The 22,463-nt window shown below is 39.3% G+C and overlaps 1 protein-coding gene across 3 annotated transcripts in view; it reads left to right on the forward strand.

The window, feature by feature from the left end:
* Positions 1-1,387: 1,387 nt before the first annotated feature.
* The window catches only part of dennd4c (DENN/MADD domain containing 4C), a 46,848-nt gene continuing 25,772 nt past the window's right edge, over positions 1,388-22,463 (forward strand). The window contains exons 1-3 of one of the 3 annotated variants that reach the window (XM_058394851.1): positions 1,389-1,674; positions 16,780-16,942; positions 19,630-19,940. In XM_058394851.1, the coding sequence (XP_058250834.1) occupies positions 19,642-19,940 (299 nt within the window). In that variant the 5' untranslated portion in view covers positions 1,389-1,674; positions 16,780-16,942; positions 19,630-19,641. Of the gene's footprint in view, positions 1,675-16,779; positions 16,943-19,629; positions 19,941-22,463 lie in introns of all 3 variants that reach the window. The other 2 variants (XM_058394853.1, XM_058394850.1) reach the window with 2 other exon arrangements.

The following is a 22,463-nucleotide window of genomic DNA, read 5'->3' on the forward strand; positions in this document are numbered from 1 at the left end:
TTATTGCACTACTTTTTCAGGGTGGAGGCCAGTCCATACTTTTCATACTATTCCCAGCTATAGACTCCAGCTCCTTTTGGGACTTTGAGGGTGATACCCAAGCCATGTTTGAGAGGTAATACCTCCAGTGGCTCCTGCGTCTGCACCAGCATCTTTGCCCAGTGAGCTGTCTCCAAACAATATCACCTTATGTTGGAGGACTGTTTTTGGTCTATTCACTTATTTTGCTGTCCCCAGTCAATTAGCTTTCTGAGTGGAAATGTATCTACTGGGAAATACACTCACTGATCAGGCATAACATTATGCGCATTGAGAGGTGACGTGAATAAGACTGATTATCTCATCATGGTACCTGTGGGTGGGATATATTAGACAGCAAGTGAACATTTTGTCCTCAAAGTTGTGTTAGAAGCAGGAAAAATGGGCAAGAGTAAGGATTTGAGCGAGTTTGACAAGGCCAAATTGTGAGGGCTAGATGACTGGATCAGAGCATCTCCAAAACTGCAGCTCTTGTGGGGTGTTCCCGGTCTGCAGTGGTCAGTATCTATCAAAAGTGGTCCAAGAAAGGAACAGTGGTGAACTGGTGACAGGGTCATGGGCGGCAAAGGCTCATTGATGTACGTGGGGAGCGAAGGCTGGCCCGTGTGATCCGATCCAACAGACGAGCTACTGTTACTCAAATTGCTGAAGTTAATACTGGTTCTGATAGAAAGGTGTCAGAATACACAGTGCATGACAGGGTCAGGACTGATTTGGCAGCAAAAAGGGGGAGCAACACAGTGTTAGGCAGGTGGTCATAATGTTATGACTGTTCATTGTATTTTGCTGTGATGGTACCATTAAGAGTACATCTTTTATATCTGTAGTATAAACAGCACACACACATATATTAAGGTATATATTTATTAAGGTGCAAATGACATACCATTGATGATGCCCAAGGAATGGGTACTAGAATTTCTGAGGGTGTAAGGGTTCTATCAAGTAATGTATAATGTTTAAAGAAAGCAAAGTGAATAGGTGCTACTTTATTTTATATATATATATATATATATATATATATATATATATATATATATATATATATATACATACACACACACATTCTTAAGGAGAATTTGTCGCGTTGTTTTTCAGTCTGTGACTCTAGAGGAACTCTATACAAACAAGGTTTCTCTCTTCCAGGGTAGTTTTCCAGTAGAAAGCTAGCACCCAGTCATTAACACGTCCCAAATTACTCTAATTTGTTCACCGTGCTGTTTTTCAACGGACACCTGTTAAACTGTGACAGACATTTTGTAGATAGGGGGCACAAGTAACCTGTGTAACATGTAGAAGGTGGAAAACTAAAAGTAGAGCAGCAGAGCGAGTGTCTGTTCTGGGCGGCTCCATTCCGCCTCCAGGACGCCGAGAAAGCCGAGAGAGAGAGACAGAGACAGAGCTCACAGCGAAGTAACGCAACGCAAACATGGCGCCCACTTACAACGCTGCACACCGCCGAGAGTAACGACAGCACAGGAGGGGGAAAGTTATCACGGCCAAGCAGGTTTGCTCTCGTTTTTTGGACGGCCAGTGGACGCTTGTGTGAGGGTCTGGAGACGGTGTTGAGGGGTAGCTGAGAGCAGGGACTGGTCTACATGTCGGCGCTCTTTCCCCTGGTCGTGTAAACAGCTGGTATGTAAACTCTTACTCAAGACTCTTTTTTCGTCTGAGAAGTTTTCTTGCTTTTTGGAAACACCACCTATGTGCTTTCGACGCAAGCGCGGAAGTAATTTTGCACACAAAAAAACAACACAGGGAAATATTGCAGTTTGTCTGAGATGGCGCTTCACTTTCGACTTCCCGCATTCGCGTTCAGCGCCGGGTGAAGAAGCTTTATGGCGTGGCGTTGTTTTGGGTTGTGGTTCAAACATGAGGGGGGAAAAAAGTGTCTTAAGACTAGCATTAGCTAGCTCGATTAGGTGAGGCGGTCGTATTTTGCAGCACACCCGCTGTGCTCAGTGGGGTATGGGGTAGATGAAGCTGACTTTAAATGGATGCAACAGTTGGGCGCAGAGAGCGGACACTTTTTTTCCCTCTCTAGGCCCCATTACCAGTGCACTTCAGCACAAACGCTGCAGGTGGTTCAGGGTGTGTCGCAGGTATTACACACTGACTGGAGTCATGGAGCTCTTGAGAAACACATCCGCCTGAAAGGTAGAGCCAGGAAGTTTCCGAGCGGTTGATGATAACGCAGTCTGGGAGAGGTGACTAATGGCTAATTCTTTATCTGACGGACACTTTTTTTTATGTTTCGGGTATATTGATAACTTTCCAGCCTGCTTTAGAAGTCAACGCATGCGCAGAGGGGTAGTCGAGTGACGTCACAACCCAATTTGTGTATTTATTGAATCATCTCGATCATTTGCATATTAACACATAAGACATAAGGCATTTTTAGAATAGAAAGTTATGTGGTGTTACTCGTTTAGTTTCTTTTAATTGTCACTGCGTCACAAAAGCAGCTGTCCACATATTTACGGGTGGTCAAACCATTTATTTACTTATTGGTAAAATACAGATCAGTTTTTATCATGAGCAGTGACCAGAAAGAAGCAGTGATGAAACGTAGTTAAGGTGTTTTAGAAGGAGTAACTATCTTTCTGTGCAATTAAAACATTTAAAGAAGTGTGTTGGAGGCGTGAACAATAGTGATCCGTGATTGGTTGTTCAGAACAATGGTGGTCCATGATTGGTCACTTTGGAACTTAGGCTCTTACTAACACAATTTAAGTTGGTCCAAAGCTTATGACTAGCATCTGAGAGTTGTGTAACAAGTATATTACATTCGCTATGAAAATGTGTAACAAGCATATACCTTTGTCTCTCAGATAACGGCTGTTTTTCCCTGGCGAAAGAGTTTAAGGGTGGTTAACAATGCTTGGGTGGTTTCAAGGGAATTTACTCATTCAAAAAAAACAACAGGATTTTTAACATGTATGTGATGTAGATTACGTACAGTTTGTGTACTTTTGATTGGCATCAACACAGTCCTATATAGAAGATATTTTATCAATTTTAGCATGCTTGAACTTATTCTGTCTTCCAGACACTTTTTAGGGTCCCTAAACAGAGATGATCTAAGTCTATAGTACACTTAAGTGCTGCTGTCTAAAAGAAAGGTAGTGAAACATTTCTCCACGTTTACGTTTATTGTATTTTCATTGTAAATCATCCGTGACCACCTCACGTTGTGATTATATTTTGGAGTGTGTACATAGATTTGCGAATATCAAACACCTAACTAAAGGAAGGATCAGAACTTCTCACTATATAAGACTTTGCAACATTCCACCTGTAGATCAATAGCTAAATGACATTTACTTTATCTGACCTTGTAGCTGCATTTCATGTGCCGTGTAGATCAGTGTTTAGTCTGCAAGCTTTAAGATCTCAACGTTTCGATGCATGTAGCATATAAATACATTCAGAGCTTGTGGTTTGCCAAAGCCACACTGCCTAAGCCCATGTCATGAAAAGTTGTGGGAGTCATAAAAGAATGGCACTTCATAGAGAGTTGGAGTCGGTGGTAAAAGAAGGGCATGGGGCAGGAAGGCTGGGCCTCTTCAGTGAAAGAGAAACATGACACTGTCCTACTGTAGGTGTGTCCTTTCCACCTTCAGCTAGCTGGCCATTGTTTAGGTAGAGCTTGGAAAGGATACTGCCGGCTTTGGTGTGTGTTTCTGTTCTCTAGTGGATATTTCCATCTGTTCGAGTACACTTGAAGTTAGTGCTTAGACCAAGGCTCTAGCTCATACTTTTGCGATGTGTGTGTATGTTTATTTGGAATGAAAACTTGAAAAAACATTTAACATGTCTTGCTGTTTTAATGACGTATCCGTTTTTGTGACAAATTCACTAGTACAGAGATTCTTAACCCACCGTTCTCCCATTGAAATACTTGAAATAATATGGTAATGATATTTCTTGGGGCCATAGCATGTCAGTATCTGAGCTTTTCAATGAGAGGTGGTTAGTTTTAGTTCCTTAATGTTATTTTTTGATTTTTGGTTTAAGCCCATTTAATTCAACTTATCAGTCAAACAACTATAAGAAATCTAAATAAAGAAGATTTACACCACCATGACAAAATTAATTGGGTAAAAAAAATCTCCCTGACTACACTTTACAAACCCAAACACTGAGAAGCACAGCACTAGCCCATGGACACTTCTCTATAAGTAGATGATTCATTGGCGCTATTTATTTTTGAATGTTTCTAGAGTCAGCTGTGAGTTGGATCACTAGGTTGTACACAGTTTTGCCTCCAGGTCAGCTTTCTAAGTGACCACCATGATGCAGCACGTACAGCTCGTGATGTTATAATCTGGCCTTTAGAGCACATGATTTGAGCTTAATAGCAGAATGAACATGAGGCAGGATGCCCATTTCTACATCCAGACATTTTTAGATTTTTGATGGACACAATTTTGAGCTTAATGTTGACAGTTTTTAGCGTTCTTCACTTCCTTTCCCTGTTTTCTTCAGTTTGACTTTCATGCTCATCTATCAAGTCTTCAGATGTAAGGCTTCGTCTGGGAAAAATACGCAGAATTAACCCGGTTAGTCAGTGTAAAGGGCATGAGCAGCATGTTTAAGCCTCGGCATTCAAAGACAAGTTCTACATACAATAAGATGCAAGTAGAAATAAGCCTTTGTAGTCTAAATGTGTGTTCTAATATCAGGAAAGAAATTCTCAGTTAAATGATACCAGAGGTCTGTTAAAACTCTTAACGCGTGTATATTTGTGAACTAATAACGCACGAACAAAACGCCACATTTCACAAGCTCTATTTTGGAGTGGTTCAAGGCCTAATTTGAATGTCCTCTCGTGTGTCAGGTGTTATTCTAATGCAGGCGTGGCCGTTTTAGGAGATTTCCAGTGAACCACCGCATTTGAAAGGCTAATGACTGGATTTGGAATCGGGTGGAGCTACGTTACCTTGAAGTACTTTCACTCAGGTTAGGTTTAAACGGAACGATCCCAAGGCCTGTAATAAAAGGTGTCTCAGGTTTGGCTGTTAATGTGAGAAGATATTAATTGACCTTGATGTTTGGGGTGTGTAAAATCCAGTGATAACCTCCCTGAGCTACTCACAGTTCAGTCATAGCAGGACTGTAAAAATGTATGACTCATTATCCTATAGTGCCAAGGAATGCTTTTTTAGACATCGTGAATGAAAGGAAGATATCCAGGCACAGTCAAGCAGAACTGTAAAGTCATGATTGTACATGAAAAGTTGTCAGGTGGTTGATTTGTGAGCATATGTATAAATTTAATGAAATGTGTATGTATGTGTGTGTGTATGTATGTGTGTGTGTATGTATGTGTGTGTGTATGTGTATGTGTATATATATATATATATATATATATATATATATATATATATATATATATATATATATATATATATATATATATATATATATATAATATACATATATACACACACACACACACGCGCTAAATATTCACTACCGCTCAAAAGTTTGTGATCGCTCGCATATTTTAGCTTGATTTCAGCTACGGAGGAAGACTCCATCATCCAATCCATCTTGTGGGAGATGCTTCAGGAAGCATGGGGTGAAATCTCATCAGATTATCTTGAAAAATTGACAGCTAGAATGCCCAGGCTGTACTTGCTGTTTTTTTGATGAAGGCAAAGTTTGAAGAAAACATTCATCATTTCCATCAAAATCATTATTTCTAACTCTGACATATCATGTCCTGTTCTCTTTTTCTATTCAGACTAATTTCGTGTGCCTTTCCTTGGAAAACAATACAATTTTTGACTGATGCCAAACTTTTGAGTGGTAGTGTGTGTGTGTGTGTATATATAGATAGATAGATATATAGATGACAGAAGACAATGCCAGACAAAAGAAATAATCTCAGTTCACGCATATTTTTTTGTATAGATCATGAAGCATGGCAGAGTTATCAGCATGACATTTCTATTGTTACATCCTCTATATCCCAGAGCATGTAATCAGACTGACCTGTGTTCCTCTTTCAAATGTGGATGACTGTAAATGTGACGCAGAGTACCACAGAGTATATCACATGTTAATCATTGTCTCAATTCTGGCCTATGACACAGGTTTGCGAATAAGCCGTCTAACAAGTGCTTCCGGCATTATTATTGCTGTATGCTGTGAGTTTCATCATTCTTGGACCTTTCACATGAATGTGTCTGTGGGGGTGTGTGTTTTTTTCTTTAAATGAATCACAGCACTCCCTAAATCATTTTGGTTAAAACAATGGAGGTCAGTGTTCGCCTATGCCACAGGCTTCATCATTGTGTGTGCTCCATGATGTGTAGCAGTACACACACACAGTGTAGTATTTTGTCTATACAGTTTCACGTCAGCAGGTAAGTACAAATTAGCTGCAGTTAGTTTTAGACTTCTGCAAATTGCTGCGGGTTTTGCATCGGGTTTTGCATATTACAAAAAGTGCTGTAATTGTTTTATTAAAAGGGTTCTTGAGCACTTCTCCAGCTTCACATGCTTTGCTTGGACACTCAGATGTCGACCCATTTCCTCCACTGTAAAATTTTCCATAAGCTGGAACAGAAATATTGCTCCTAAATCCCAGAGTCAGCATAGAAACTACATATTAGTATGCAGAGGATGGTTTTCAGAAATGCTTGCACAAGTCAGTCTCACTACATCAGCAATCAGCAGACCAGCGTGTCACTCTTCCCTGGAACACTACAGACAGCAGCCATGTTTGTTTTAAGATGATTTTGCGTGGCAATTACGAGAGCCGTACCTGCCAATTTTTGAGCTGGAGGTGAGAGACACTGCAAGGAGTCTCCTGCAGTGTGATATTTTTCTCTGAATTCAGAACAAGACTTTGGTGGCTGAAATGGGTGGCGATGAGTAATTAGACATGTTATGAGTGCCATATTTTTGTGATTGCTAAAGATTAATTAGTGGCTGGAAAAAAAAACAAAAGCAAATATACGTCATGTACACTTAAGCTTTCACTGTACTTTTTTTTTTTATCTGGCACGATTCTAGATAATTCCAGCCATTTATCTTAGTGAGTCAAGTTTAGTCATTCTGTACATATCGAGGTTTATACCCCAGCACTGTTGAATGATGATTTTGTTTGCTTAGAAGGTTTTGATTTAGTGCTGGCTTTATTTCAAATCTGTATTAAAGCATTCATTCGGATTCATCCTGACATTATTTTTTCTCTAACTTGAACTAACATGTTTAGTGATTTCAGCAACGGACCTAACTGTTGAACAGACTTGTTCTCTAATAAATAAAAAATGTGTTGGCACTAGTAAATTTCTGTGGTACAAGATGAATGAAAGAATTCAGGATATACTAGGAAATGTTATTGGAATATAACTCAGTTTGGGTTGGTGTAAATCTACCTCAAATCACCAGATTTTTCAAAAGTGTTCCTGATGTGCCCAGGTTTGCTTCATGCTCTTTGGAAACAACGTCACTGTTCATTATAAGTAACAACGAGTGCTACAGAAAAGTTACAAATACGTTCCATAAGTTAGTAGTTTTGTGCTTTTAATGCTAAATGCATGCATGATCTTAATGCGTGTGTGTATAATATGTTGAACTCCAATCAGAAAGTCTGCATTCTCTCAGAAATGCATCTATTAGCAAAAAATAACTTCAGCAATAGATGTCATTGTATTTTAATTGTTATTATTTTTTTGTATTTTCAGCATGCCATAAAATGGTCCATATGTAACTGTGGGCCTTCTGTTTTAGAAGTTGCATCTACTAGAGAACAATACATGCAGGTTTCTTGCATCCACCATGAAAAGTTTATTTTGTGTAGCACTGTTTTTAACAGTAAAATCAGGTCTATACCCCCTTTTTAAAGTCTCTCAGAAACTAATGCATATACAGTCCTGCATATGATTTATTGGGAGTAGTGACATTATTTCCATAAAGTATGTAGTAAATCTAAGATGGGCAGGTGATTTCTTATGGATTTCACTCGTCAGTAACGGTAGCTGGTGATGATTTTCCAGTAACAACACGCCCTGTTATGTCATTTTTCCTGTTCCAGCAAGATTGTATTTGTGGACTCCTTATTCCTGTTCCTGTTACCATTTCCTAAGGCTGTAATTAAATACTTGCAAAGGCAAACCTGCCTGCAATTTCAGATAAGCTACAGATGAGTTGCTGTCAATTAACTATGGAGAAAGTGGAGCCCTATAGTGTTATCTAATCCAGTTGTGGGGTGGCCTTAAGCCTGTTGACACCTCTTGTTGAATTTTTTTTTTTTTTTTAATTTATTTATCGTGGTTTCTCATCTGTGTGAAATGTCAGCTTGAAAGTCTGGTCTTTCATGCCAGATTGATTGCTAGCACTTGGTACCATATGAATATATAGCTTGATCATGTATTACCTTGATACACTTTCCTATGTAGGTTTTCAGCCAAGTGTATATTTGTGTGTGGCTTTACACTTCCTTTCCTCACTATCTTCATTGCCAGCACCACATTGTGATGACAGGTGGCTAGGGCATGTGCTACATCTCAAATCGTGACTGCTGCTGCTGCTGCTGCTGATGTCTTAAGTGTTACATGGAGTGGACTGTGTTTTTACACGGCTAAGCGATCATTGAACGCTGAAAGATCACTTCAGCATACAATCAAACTCATATGTACTAGATAAGCAGTAGTCCAGTGAATTAAGCGACTGGGGCAACCTTGTAAATGGGGTGTTTTTTGTTTAAATAAACATGTAAATGGGTTTTTCTTCAATAGCATGTTTAAAAGGCAAATGCTGACCGAAACTTAACTTACTTTTCTAAATTTCCTTAAAAATAGCGTACATTTTAGGCCAGCTTTGAAAGTGCAGCCCTAAAGTGTTTTCTCTGAAACAGTAGAAAATGGTTTCAGTTGATGGAAGAATTAAAAAATAGTGCTTTAAGAAGCATTCGTCCATTCCCCTGAACTGACTACTGATAAGCAGTGACCTTGTGTTAACAGATCAAATGGAATCCATTATAATTGGACAGTCATCCAGTGCCATGGAGTTTCTGAAGTCTTTTGTACACTTTTCTGGCCATTAGCTTCAGAACTGTGGTTGAAATCTGATCAGTGCTTCATTGTACACACCCTTCTGTGCACTGGTTTCCAGTGGGAAATCAAACTCAATACCATGTTGAGCTGATCATCAAGATTTATAAGATGTAGTCATGGGACTGAAATGCACAATCCTGTGTTCAATTAAAAGTTTTGTTTGAAGCAAGCATCTAAAGTTTGTTGACGTGAGTGGTCTGTAGTCTGCTGTCAGTATAATTGTCTCTTTCTCTGAAAGAGCTCTAATGCATGCTAATGCTGGGTGATTTTCACGATTATTTCACACAGTTTCTAAATGGTTTAAATTAAGGTTATGTGTGTGTATGCATGTTTAAATGTTTTAAGGAAAACATCTATAAATGTTAAAAGTTTAACCTAATACTAAGGAAAAAATAATCTTCCTGTGTGACTCCCAAGCACTGCATGTTCAGATAAAAAAAAAAAAAACAATATAAACAGGTAGCACTTTGCCGACGCCTTGTAGCAAAAGGTCAAATATTCCCTTTGAGATGTGAAATTGGGACAGGTTTAATAGGTCAAACAAGTTTATGTAAAATATAATGATGCATTACGTCATAATTCATCAGTTTGACGAATGGAAGTGGGAAACTGGTTTCGCTACATGTTGGTATTTTGCAGCTAACTCAGATGAGTGACGTAGATTTTCTTTCTCAAGCAGTGAAATATATAGTCAGTGTTTTAGATTTAACAAATATGTTAGATTAATCTAAAGGAAATATACAGAATATGCACAACTATATGTAGTTGACTCTATCGAGAAAGAAGGGTACAATAATATTGTAAAAATATTGCAAAAATATTAAGTGTGATATATATATATATATATATATATATATATATATATATATTTAAATGCCCTTTCTTTAAATGTACTTAAATTAAAAGAACTGTTTGCATTATTTGCTATTTATGGTACCGTTTTTTGATATTCAATTCATTCTAATAAACGTAATCAAATGATGCAATTTGTTTGTAATGGCTTTATGTAAAAAAAAAATGTAATTGAAAAGTGTTTCTTTAATCAATTTGTATTTATTTGTTTGTTTATTTATTTGTTTATTTATTTGGCAAATGCATGCTAGACCTAATGCATAAATGACAGCTGCTGTATAAGTGTGTGTGTGTGTGATGGAGAAAAAGAGAGATTCAGGCATTGTCATTCCCCTCAGGCAAGGCGATCCTGAATGTGTCTGTATGGTGAGGCCTCACACAGTACGGACAGAGAGAATTGAGACAAGCGGTGTAGGGCACAGGGCTACCAGCCGTTTCTCCACCCTCCCCCTGCCTCCACATAGCCGAGCGTCTGTCCGATACAAAGCCTTCTGCCTTTTGTTCCATATATGAGATCAGTTACTATGGAGGAGACCGTGGGGAGAGCTATCAGGTTGATTTGCTGTTCAACTGTTCTTGCTGTACTTTTGGTTAAGCAGTGAATACTCTGTGCAAAGGTTTATTGTTTCTTTTTTTTTTTTTGTAGCCGAGTGTAGATTAGTATGGGAAAGCTAGAGTTTGACAATTTAACGATGGGAGGAAGATCAGGCCCTGAAGCTTTTACTGCAATTCTTTTTCAAACCGAGGCTCGTTTTATTGCCAAGAAATGTGACCTCAGCTTTCCAGAGACAAAAGAGCTTGGCAGTCTGCTTGTATGCTTGTGTGAGAAAGGAAGGCTCACTGCGGGGGGAAAAAAAAAGAAATGGAGAATGGAAGAACAACCTAGACTTGAAAACCTTGAATTACCCACCTGCCCTTAGTCTAAAACATAAGATGGTAACCGATTGGCTTGTTTAGTGTAGCCAATTATTTGTTTAAACTTTGTACCAGATGATTGTTTTTAGAACTGATTTGGACATTTTATGTAACCTGTTTTGATTGTGTACCATTGACCCTAAACACATTTGTGAAAGTATTTGCTTCTCTCAGAGTATGCAGAATTCAGCACATGCTCTGTGCATAGAGTTTTATGTATATAGTTCTGTATATAGTGTGAACGTTTTATATATAGGGCAGGGCAAAGCCAAAACATTTCTGGTTGACAGGTTCCCACGTTGACCTTCAAAACATCAGTGTTTTCACACATGTACCTTTTGCTTTCATGCTATGAAATGACTAAAGGACAGCCGTCTTGCAGAGTTAAAATTGGTTATGACCACATTTGTATATTTGCAGTAATGCTTTAAAATGTGTGACGCAGACTGTCTTGTATGGATACAAAAAGGCTCTATAGCAGCAAGCATGAGCTCTTGAACAGACAGACCTCCTGCTCTTTGATGCTCCACTAAATAAAGCGTATTGTGTCACCCGATCTGCTGCTACCTGCAGACCTGAGCCAAACCAGTTCTGAAATAAGGAAGGCCTGTTTCTCAAGACTGTCACGTGGCATTGAATTACGCAACTGTTTGTTGATGGGGGGCGGGGATGATCACATCTACCTGGCATCATTAGAAAGGGTTCTACAGTACTGATGCATTTTTCTTTAATGTTCATTTCAATGAGTGCATTAATGATAGATGTTGAGATTTTTCTAGACATGTTCACACTGGTTACTTTCAGGTGTGTTCAGAGCAAAGAATAGCCTAAACAACACAGTTCAAATATTATACTGCGTAGATCTGCAAAATGTCACTCCTGTTGTCTCGCATCAGAACAGATGATGTTTAACAGGTCAAACAGGGTGATTGCTAGCCACACTCTGCTCTCTGAGTCAGCAGTTTGACCACAGCTGCTTTATCAAACCTCAAGCTTGACTTTAGAGCTGCCTCACATTCACAGAGACCGATTAAATGGAGGACTAAAGGTTTATTTGGGTTTCTATAAACGCTCTGCCTAGTTTAACTTGTTTCTGGCAACCAGTCAGTGTTATTTCTCCTGGATGCTCAGACTTGCACAGATACCAGCCTGTGTATGCCTTAATGAGTGTGCAATTTAGTCATAGTGCCAGTTGCTATGACAGCAGAAGTGTTTACCTGTGTGTGCGTGTGTGTGAGCGTGTGTGTGTGAGATGACGGGACTTTGCCTCCTGTTGCACATTCAGTGCAATTCAAACATTTGCACATAGACATGTGTGTTTGCTGCTGAAAACGTTGTTGAATTTTGTTTATGTCCTGGTATTACTAGAGTTTATAAATCAAGTGACCGCTCAGCTATAACTCTTTAAGGTAGAGGTGTGCAAAGGCATCCAAAGGAATTCTGAGCCCACCCAATCCTGCTCCCACTTCCCCAGAATATTTTTGGTAATTCTTGCCTGCAATATTTTCCAAAAATAAACTACACTGACCATGATGCAGCGCTTGCTGAGGATGAATGAATAAATTCCTGGAAGTGTAACGGAGTATCTGATATGGAAAATACAAAGATGGGAATATTGATTCTGAAAAAAGAAATGTGTTTCTCTCTACAAAATGAGGAAAAAGTGTGCGATTTGAGAGCGATCACTTACTTGGGTTACTGAGGTATCAAAATCCAGAGAAGTATCAAGGGCGCTGCAGTTCCATCTATCCTTTACACAAAAAGGACGCCAGAGGCAAGTTCCTAGCCTGCTCACGAAAACGGAACTTGTTAACTTTAGCTGTTGGCATGTAACATTGTAATTTATTTAAATATATCTTTTTAAACATATAAGCATCTCTGGGTGTGTTACTTATCTCGGTTTAAATTGGGCAGACCTGCCTATTATTATGCAGTTTCCACGAACAGACACCTCAGGACTGTTTCAGTTCCTCAAAATGTACTTCCATAACTAAACCGTGTCACAAGGTGTGGGTTTTTCCAGTGTATTTAAACCTAGAAATCTTGCTTTAGAGGCTTCTGATGTGAGTAGGGATGTTTACAATATGTCAGAAGTTTACATGTTTGCAGAACAATCGGCGAGGTTCACATCACTTTTATAGTGGGTTTTTACTCTTATAGGATACTGTAGTTTTTTCTTTCTAATAGGCTAGACCACTTACACAAAGTAGTTGTCCTGTATAGCTAAAGAAAATTGCTATTGTACACCCCATAGGACTTGTGTAACACTACATTAAACACTTTATTGCTAGACCATGATTCACAAATCAAGCAAGGTGCAAGTTAGTTGGTGTTTTGTTGCCATTTTTTTCCCCAACCAACTGCAACTTTTCAAACTGCTGCATCACCAGCACTGTGCTATCTCTAACAAATACGCAATGTCATAGACGCCCACTCAGTGTCTCTGTGCTTGAGATTGATAGGAGACCAGTGCCGTCCCTTTCACTCAGAGAGCATGTCCAAATATGTTCCTTTGCCTCACTATCATGAATGGCTGGGGCATCATCAGGATTCAAACCTGCAATTTGGGAACTACTTTTTTGTTGCACTGTTTGGGAGCTCCACGAGTGAGATCAATTCAATTCTACAGCCTGTGTGCCTGTAGACCTAAATACTGACATCTAAAAGACAAAGGTGTTCATTTTAGATCATTTTATTGCCTGTCTGTCTGCCGGTTGCCGGGTTGTTGTCTTTTCCTCCATTTCTCTATTCCTCCCTTTCGAACCACTTGTGGAATGTGAACTGTATCCCCCCCTGCCATTGAGACAGTAATTAATGAGGCCCTAAATATGGTGGATCAGATCTCTGGCAGCCAACACTCACATCATTTTAAGCTTGAGAGAAAGGACTCCTCTCTCCTGGGTTATTACCGGACTTGCATTCTTTGTCTTCCAAACCACACTGTCCTCACCTTTGATATAGTGACATCCTGAGCGGGTTGAGCTTAGGATGTCGGGAACCCTTTCATGTCACAACCTAGGTGTTCAATAAGTAATCTCTTCCACAGTCCTTTGCTGTTAGGTTGGAGTGTAGTTGCCAAGGGAACAGCCAGGGGATAAGCCACTATGGCAGTGTGTGAGCAGTGAGCATAAAACTTCAGCTTTAATTAACTGCACATTCGTCTCTTTGGGATCAACTCGGCCCTCTATGGATTTACCCTGCAGATTTCCAACTTTTCCCAGAGCTCATGGAAGTGAAGCTGTGCAACTTTTACATTTGACTTGATGCTACCGAGTACTGATGACAAGCATCAACCAGGAACCTGATGCATCCTTAACCAAGTTCACTGCCCTCCAAATTGAGGTGAAGTGTATTTGATGCAAATGTAGGTTGGCATGTTTATTGCGGTGTTTTGTTTGTTTGCACCTCGGCAGGGGTGAACTCATGCTTGGCGGTTGGTAGAAGCCACTTTGCCAGGAATTGGGCACCCTAGTCCTATGACTCATTGTTTCCTCAGTCTCAGAATCTCTGGCTCAAAGCCTCCTGATCAGAAGAAACAATTCTTCTGGGTGTTTGTAGATGAATTTGGTGATATCTACACTATGACTCAGTAGTATGTTTGCTGGTTCTGTTTCCACACTGAATCCTTGATTAATTGTATAATTTGGGTTCTTGCAATCTGTCTTCATTTCTTTAATATGATGAAATGTGTGAGGCTTTCCTGCAGTTGTATGCTGAAGACTCGGTCATTCTCTCAGCTGTCCATCTTCGTATAACGATTTTAGAAGATTCAAATAGAAGATGCATGACAACTGACTGTAATGTGCTGGTGTGACCGCGGGTATAAAAAATATATATAAAATAAAGATAATATATTAGGCAGCAAGTGAACATTTTGTCCTCAAAGCGTAAGGATTTGAGTGAGTTTGACAAGGGCCAAATTGTGATGGTTAGATGACTGGATCAGAGCATCTCCAAAACTGCAGCTCTTGTGGAGTGTTCCTGATCTGCAGTGGTCAGTATCCATCAAAAGTGTCCTTTAAGTCCCCGCAACCTACAGGACTTAAAAGATCTGATCTTGGTGCCAGATACCACAGCACACCTTCAGGGATCTAGTGGAGTCCATGCTTCGACAGGTCAGGGTTGTTAAGGCAATAGCGGGACCAACACAACATTAGGAAGGTGGTCGTAATGCTTGAATCAGTGTATATTGTTTTACACCTCTGCACTACTGTTTTCTTCATCGAGTGTTGATCAATTTGCTGTAACGGTAAGGCACAGTGTCTGGATTTTGATGTCAGTTTCTGTAATAACTGAATTTGTATTGCAGACAAACAGATTTTATTTTTTGAGTAATTTTACAAAGAAAAATCTAGGGAAAATTGACATCATGACCTGTCTGACCATGGATTGATGGCTGCTCATGTTTTTGTGACCCTTTCAAATATCATCCAAACTTCATAAAAAGAAATCACTTCTGAAGAGCCGGTAGCTAAATTGTGTCATTGTTATATGGCAGAGCAGGTCAAACTCATTCCTGTTTCCACTTGCCCTTGCAGAGAAGTCATTAGATTAGAGGTTCACATACGTTTTTCCATAATAAAATTGCCACAAAAGATTCTGTCTACTATTTTGCCATAGATGAAGAACAGATTGCAGTTTCAAGACCCGTTCATGCAGAATATCAGATCATTCCCAAGAGGTCACGATAATTTTAGTCATGTAAGCAACATTCCAAGAGTTTCCAAATCAATCCTGAGCTCACTGTCTGTATGGAGTTTTGCATGTTCTCCCTTTGTTCATGTAGGTTTACTGTGGGTTCTCCCAAAAACATGTACATGGTGGACTGGCCCCAGGGAGTATTCATGCCTCACTTCCAGTATTCCCAGGATAAGCCCCTGCACGTGGATAATGCAATTGAATGTTTGAAAGAAAGCAAAAACTATTCCCAACAACTCTTTCCATGACCTCATTCTGCACTTTTGCTTCTCATCATCTGAAGTGTCTCATCCCAAACTTTAGAAAATCATCTTGCAGAAGTTGTTGCTGAGCGAGGGAAATGGTGCTAGCAAGCATAGGTTGTAAATGTGTCTTGGGCTGTTTGTTTTATTCAATTATTCAGTAGAAGATTCTGCAAGGTCCACTGAAACAAGTGAAGTAGGCGGAAAAATAACATCTAAAAGTGAATTCAGCTCATTGTTAATGCTGGAGCTCGAGTATCCGTGGTACTGACTGTCAAGTATGGCTTGGTCCCTGCTGTGATGTTGGCTAAACGCTATTGGCTATTGAAAAAGGGACATTTCTATGTCCCGCCCTGATTTCCTAAATTACATCAACGTCAATTAACGCAGCGTGTTTCAAGACACTTCCACAAGGACTTTAACTCCCACTTACATAATGCTTTGTTTAATCTGTTTATACCTGCTGTGTGTTTAGTATTGAGAACTGAAAATCTTCACTATGATATAATCACTCACTGCATCACGGCAGAAAGTGTGTTCAATTATTTACATTTTTTCCAGATATTCAAGACAAGAAGCTTAGAGTTTACCATAAAGAGTTACAAGAAAGCAGGCAAGCAAGAACAAAAGTATATACTTCTGCATTCATTTTGAAGTGTGGATGTGTTCAGTCTGAGACTGCTTTCGTTTCAGATTTTGCAGTGTGCCTGATTATTTAGAGCGAAAAGTGCTCCTCTTCCCGTTGGCTTTAAAAACATTAATCAACAGCTACATGGTGGTAAATTGTAGTTCAGTTCCAAATTACAACATGACTAAGTGAAGAGGCAGCCAGCGTGTTCTTGTCCTGTCTTCTTATCAGGATCATGACAAACTTTTGGTGGTTTTCTCATTTTGCAGTTAAACATTCAGTGATTAGTTAAACTGTTAATCAGTGTTTGGGTGTTGATGTTTGATTTTAACAGGAGGAGGCTAGCCCAAGGCTTGAGACACTGTTTCCATTGTGCGGTCTTACAGTAAGACTCCTCACACACATCACAGAGCTGCTCTGGGATGTTTCTGGAGGAACATTGTCCTGTCCGGTCGCCCTCTGTTACCCTGCGTCGCCCTTGACAGTTGAAGGAAAAGGTGTGGAAAACTCATTGTTAAGAATTTTTTTATGAGTTTCTCTTGTTTATGGGGAAAATAGTTTCCTGGTTTGTACATAATGGCTAGACCTGTAAACTCGATGTCTGGCTGACAGAACCATGACTGTTCACACTGCAGGTGTGTGTTTTTTTTCCCTCCAGATGCCAAGTGACTTAGCAAAGACTTGAAAATAATGTAAGGAAGCTAAGTCAGAGAGCCCCTGCATGGCACAGCCTTGTATTGCAACTTACTTTGATCACAAAACTGCACATGCCTAATGATTATCCTGTGTAAATGTTATGGTAATGGCCACGTTTCTACACTGTTCTGCGTCGCTTAACCTACACAAGTGTTAAATAGTCATAAGAGAACTGCTGACATTCTCACAATGCATGGTTGCTGCTTTAGCAAGGCTTCCTGCATGAAAGTTTCGAGAGGACCGTACACTGGCATTTATCTCGCTCTGATCATGCGCTCGGCCAACATCTTGTGGCTAAATCCCTCTAATCTCTCATTCATGCATCAAGCAGAATGACTGATGAGGAAGACAAACAGGAAAACTAAAGCTTACTTTCTTTTTTCATCACAGTCTCCATCTTTTAATTTCTTAGAGGGGGAAAAAATATTTAAATTCTTCAGTATAAAAAATTATGAACTGCATGAAAACAGCAACAAAGCTTTCCGCTCCAGGCTTCTGTGAAACTAGCTTCAGTTCTGACCTCATTTTTACACCTCTATCCCATATAATTTGCTGTTTGGGCTGTTATTTATTAACTTATTCGTGGGCGTGTGGAGGAACCAAACATGAAATGATAAGACTTGTAAACAACATGTTATTTAACAACGCACTAGGTAACTGTAGTTACCATAACTGGGTAAGGACCGACAGTGGCACCAGGGTGGAGTGATGGGAGAGCCATCAGAACACAAACCAGCACTCCAGACCTCAAGTCAGTTTTCCAAATATGTTTACTCAGCTGCTTAACTGCTGCTATTGTTTTTTTGCACAGGTCTCAAAGTTGTACATCATCTCATTTTATTTCATTTAATTTACATTTCATTGCACGTTCTTTTCTTTTTTCGGCGATAAGTGTCCTGTGTTTTTGTGTTGTCTTTTTTTTGTACGTATTGTTTTTGCACTGTCTTGTCATTGGTTTGTTTGCACCTAGCTGCACACTTTACACTTTGTGGCTTGGACAAACTTTCGGTCCTAGCTCTGTGTTGTTTTTGTGTTTGAACTCTGTTGTATGTTTATGTAGCACCAGGTCCTGGAGAAACGGTGTTCCATTTGACTTTGTACTGCGTCAACTATATGCGGTTGAAATGACAATAAAAGCTTCTTGGATATTGAAAAAAAAAAAAAAATCTTGAACACTTTTGTCCTGAAGTCGTGACTTTAAGCATATCTACATATTTTACAGGTTATTTGTGCAAGCAAGACATCATTAATAATGTTTTTTTCTGTGCAGTGAAGTACTGTTTTTGAGTTTTAAACACAATGCTAAACCCTGATGGCAAATGCTAAGTTTCAAGTCACATACAAAAGCTGGAACAGCTCTTTTAGCATTATCTTAATTAACAAGACGTGCACCAGCCATGTTAATTACTGCTTCAATAGTGAGCTAATTAGATTTCTAATTATTAATTGTGTGCCGTTTCTTAGGCACATCCAGTCCCTCTAGAGCGGGGATTATCATGCATAAAGCCTTGTAGCCAACCCAATGCCCCTGTCACTTTTAAAGGTCTTGTGTAGAGGTGTGTGTGTGTGTGTGTGTGTGTGTGCACATGTGCATGCTAATTTACAGGAGCAAACGTCTCTTCAATTAAGTTTTAACAGTGTACTTTTTGATTTATTCCTCTTGCTTTCTGTTTTTGTATTGGAATATTTGTAATACTTTTATAAATTATATCTGAAGTGCCACCTGATATAATTTGGCCAAGTTTTTGGCCCTTTGTTACAGAGAACAGATAATAAACACAGTTCACTAAAGCAGTCAAGTTTCCAGCATGCATTTGCTTTTAGTAGCTGTTACTTTCACTTCACACAGACTTTGATGTGCTTTACTCTGTTGATATTTGACCTGTGAACTCATTAGAGCCATTAGAAGGAAAAGACACAAAGACCGTCTCTTTATATGGTAACAGAAAAATGTAGTGGACTTTTCTCACTGTTTACTTTTATTCTCTCTGCTTGCTAGAACTGTCTTGTTAGCAATCTTGGCACCTCTGTTGAGTTATTAGATTTGGGCTATAAAATATTGTAATATAATAATAATCTATAAAAGATTGATTTATGAGGATGTAGCTTTTGTACAACATGCGCTTCAGTGGAAGTGCATTTCAGCTTTCACAGCCATGATGAAAGACTCAAAGGCCACCATTGTCCTCTCTGTGACTGTGTGATCACAACACACCAACTCACCTGTATTTATACTCGTGTGACATAAAACAGCACCTGCTTAGGAAAGCATGACTATAGCAGGTGAATGATGTTTACACACATATAGGCTTTCAACCAATAAGGGTACCTACTATCTTGGCGTTCCACTCTCGGTGCACAACTACTTCATGTGTACTTTTATATAAATGCACAGATATAAGCCAGTGTGACTGGTAAGCTCATTTCTGGCTAAACCTTGAAAGAAATATACTATACTAGTTTCAATGTACTCCTTTGTCTCTTTCAGGCACGTCCAGCCATGATTGAAGACAAGGGTCATCGCGTGACGGACTACTTCGTGGTGGCCGGACTGACGGACAAGTCCACACCGCTGGAGCAAGATCTGTCCGAGACCAAATCAAGTGGCTCTAAAGCGCCCATCACTGACCTGGCAGTGATCAACAAGTCAGCAGGCGAAACGGTGCCTGAGGGTTTTACATGCATAGAGAGCACATACAGCGGCCAACCGGCCAACCTCAACCACGGCAGCCTGAAGAGTCCCGAACTCTTCCTGTGTTACAAGAGAGGCCATGGAAAACCTCCCCTAAGTGACATTGGGTGAGTGTATCTCATGAAAAAAAATGTGTATTGCTAAATCTATGCATAAATGCTAAAATATATTAGAAAACAAGAGCAGTGGTCAGTGTCTTTGATCAGTGTATGCCGTCCATTTTAAGCCAGTTATGTCATGACATTTTTATTGTATATGGAGAGATCTGCGGACCATCAAAGCATTGACATCTAGCAAACCCTAAAAATTTTGGAATCCGCAAAAAGCTCAAGACAGTCTACACTTTAAAGTTATACAGGTTGATAATTATTCATTCTGAGGCAATTACAGTTTTTGAACTAAAGCCAAACACAGATAAAACCTTATTATTCTGAGTGTTACACAAGTTTGCTAGCTGACCTTCAGTCCCTGCGGGAACTAGAACATTCGGTTTATTACATTCATTACATGTGCAATGGATATAAAAAAATTTATATACCCCTTTGTTTTTGTGATTTGAAAAAAATGTATATCAGAGATAAATCATGTGCAAATGTTTCTACTTTCAGTGAGAAAGTACAATGTATAAAAATGTATTGGAAAATTTTTAGGGGGCACAAATTATATACAATTATCTAGTTATCATTCACGAGTATATACACCCTTATATTAAACTAATAGTTTGTTGTAGCACCTTATGATTTTATTACACCGTTCGGCCATTTTGGGCATCTCCTTTGCACATTGCTTCATTACGGTGTTGCATCATACTACACCTAATGTTTTTACAGATTCCATTATACCCCTCTTCTGATCAATGCTTTTCAACCATGCATGTTTTGGAAGCTCCTTGTGGACCATGGCTTCAGCAGTTAGATGAAACCAAGCTGATCTTTATCTTTATTAGGAGTTGATCAGAATAATTTCTTTCTTCTCCTGTTGGTAGCTGTTGTATGATACCTGGAGCTGGCCAGTGGGTGGGAAATTGTTTACGATTTTCTTACAAGCTTATAAACATTTCTGTAGTTCAGTAAACATTATGAGGATGTGATGGAGTTCAGCGTCACAGCTGAAAAGTTCACATAAATTTAATTTACTCTTGATTTATAGACTGATTACAACAAAAGGACAAACCAAAATTGTGGCACGTTGCTTTATTTTTATACTAAATTTTGACCACATGTAAGCCAACATATAACTGGCAACCCTTGTACAATTATATCGGTGTATAACTTTCAAAGCAGGTGCACATACGTTTTATTCAGTTATTTACTTCCTCTTTTGGTCCGTACGTTACTGACAGAAACGCTGCAAAGGATACGAGTGCAGACCAGCTGGCGAAGCTGACAGTTAGTGCTCTGTTTATCAGTAGACAAAGAGCACACAATGCTGGCTTTGGCAGCTCAGGCTAGGGCCAGAGCTCTTGCATCATCTTTATTTAAGTCTTATTCTGCTTATTGTACACATACAGAGAAAGTGGTGCCAGGCCGCATGAATGGACACTCATATACGCCGTCCAGCTCCAGGCTATCGTCTCTCCCTTCTCTTTCTTTCTCCCATGTTTACCTAGCTCTCAGGTTCTCGGTTACATCAGGCATTTTCCCAGTGCCGATCAGCGGATTTAGTTATTTGTCTAAAGAGAATAGAAGCAATTTTTCTTTAGATAATTGAACCCAGTGTAAACACATCCTACCTCCAGTGCTTTTTTTTTTTTTTATTACAAATAGGCACCGAATTGGATTGTGCAGTGCCATAGGAAAATGCCATATGACCCACAAGGCCAGACTCTCTCGAGTGTAAACAGAAGATTAAATGTCAGACTAAAGATGTGATCCAGCAATTGCTAAAGCATCTGATAGCCTCACTCCATCGTGTGTGTGTGTAGATTCCATTACAGCTTTCAGAGCTATGTCTGAGTTTCAGTCTGTTATGAGTGATTTTAAGTCTAGTATGATTTTTGTTTTTTACTCATGAAGTCAATTTATTCGGTTTATTCTCATCTCAGTTCTTCTAACAGAATGTGTTTTCAAAGCCTGCTTGTGTTTCCTCTGCAGAATCAGAGTCTGTGTTTGGTTGGTTTGTGGATTTTTTTTTGCACTGTTTGCAGGTTTTTATGTTGCGTTGGTGTTTTTATTGTGCTTTTATTATGAGGTAATCGCAGCGCTGTAGTCATGTCAAGATGTTAAACAGAGGGCTGAAACACTTTAAAAGGATTTAATCATGAAAGTCATTTTTTTTAAGGCTTAGAGTTATGCAAAATCAGTAATGGTGTCAAATGGTATTTTATATTTAGAAACCAATATCTGGCATAAAGGTGTTATAAGGTACTTGATCTAACTTCTCACACGTTTGTTACAAAAGACGAATGGAAGACTATCCTCGTTCAGCACTTTAGTGCTTTAATTACACACTTTACATATCCCTGCCTGTTTCTGACGATAGTTTCAGTAAAGGTTCTTTGCTTTCTGGTTCAAGGTTACTTAGCACTTCTTCAAAATGTGCCGTTATAAGCAGAACGAGTTGATGCCAAGCACAAATTAGAGTGCCTCCTCCTCAAATTGATTGCCGTCTGCTGCTATGACCTTCACTGC

The sequence above is a fragment of the Hemibagrus wyckioides genome, linkage group LG07, assembly GCF_019097595.1.
Source record: "Hemibagrus wyckioides isolate EC202008001 linkage group LG07, SWU_Hwy_1.0, whole genome shotgun sequence".
NCBI lineage: Eukaryota > Metazoa > Chordata > Actinopteri > Siluriformes > Bagridae > Hemibagrus > Hemibagrus wyckioides.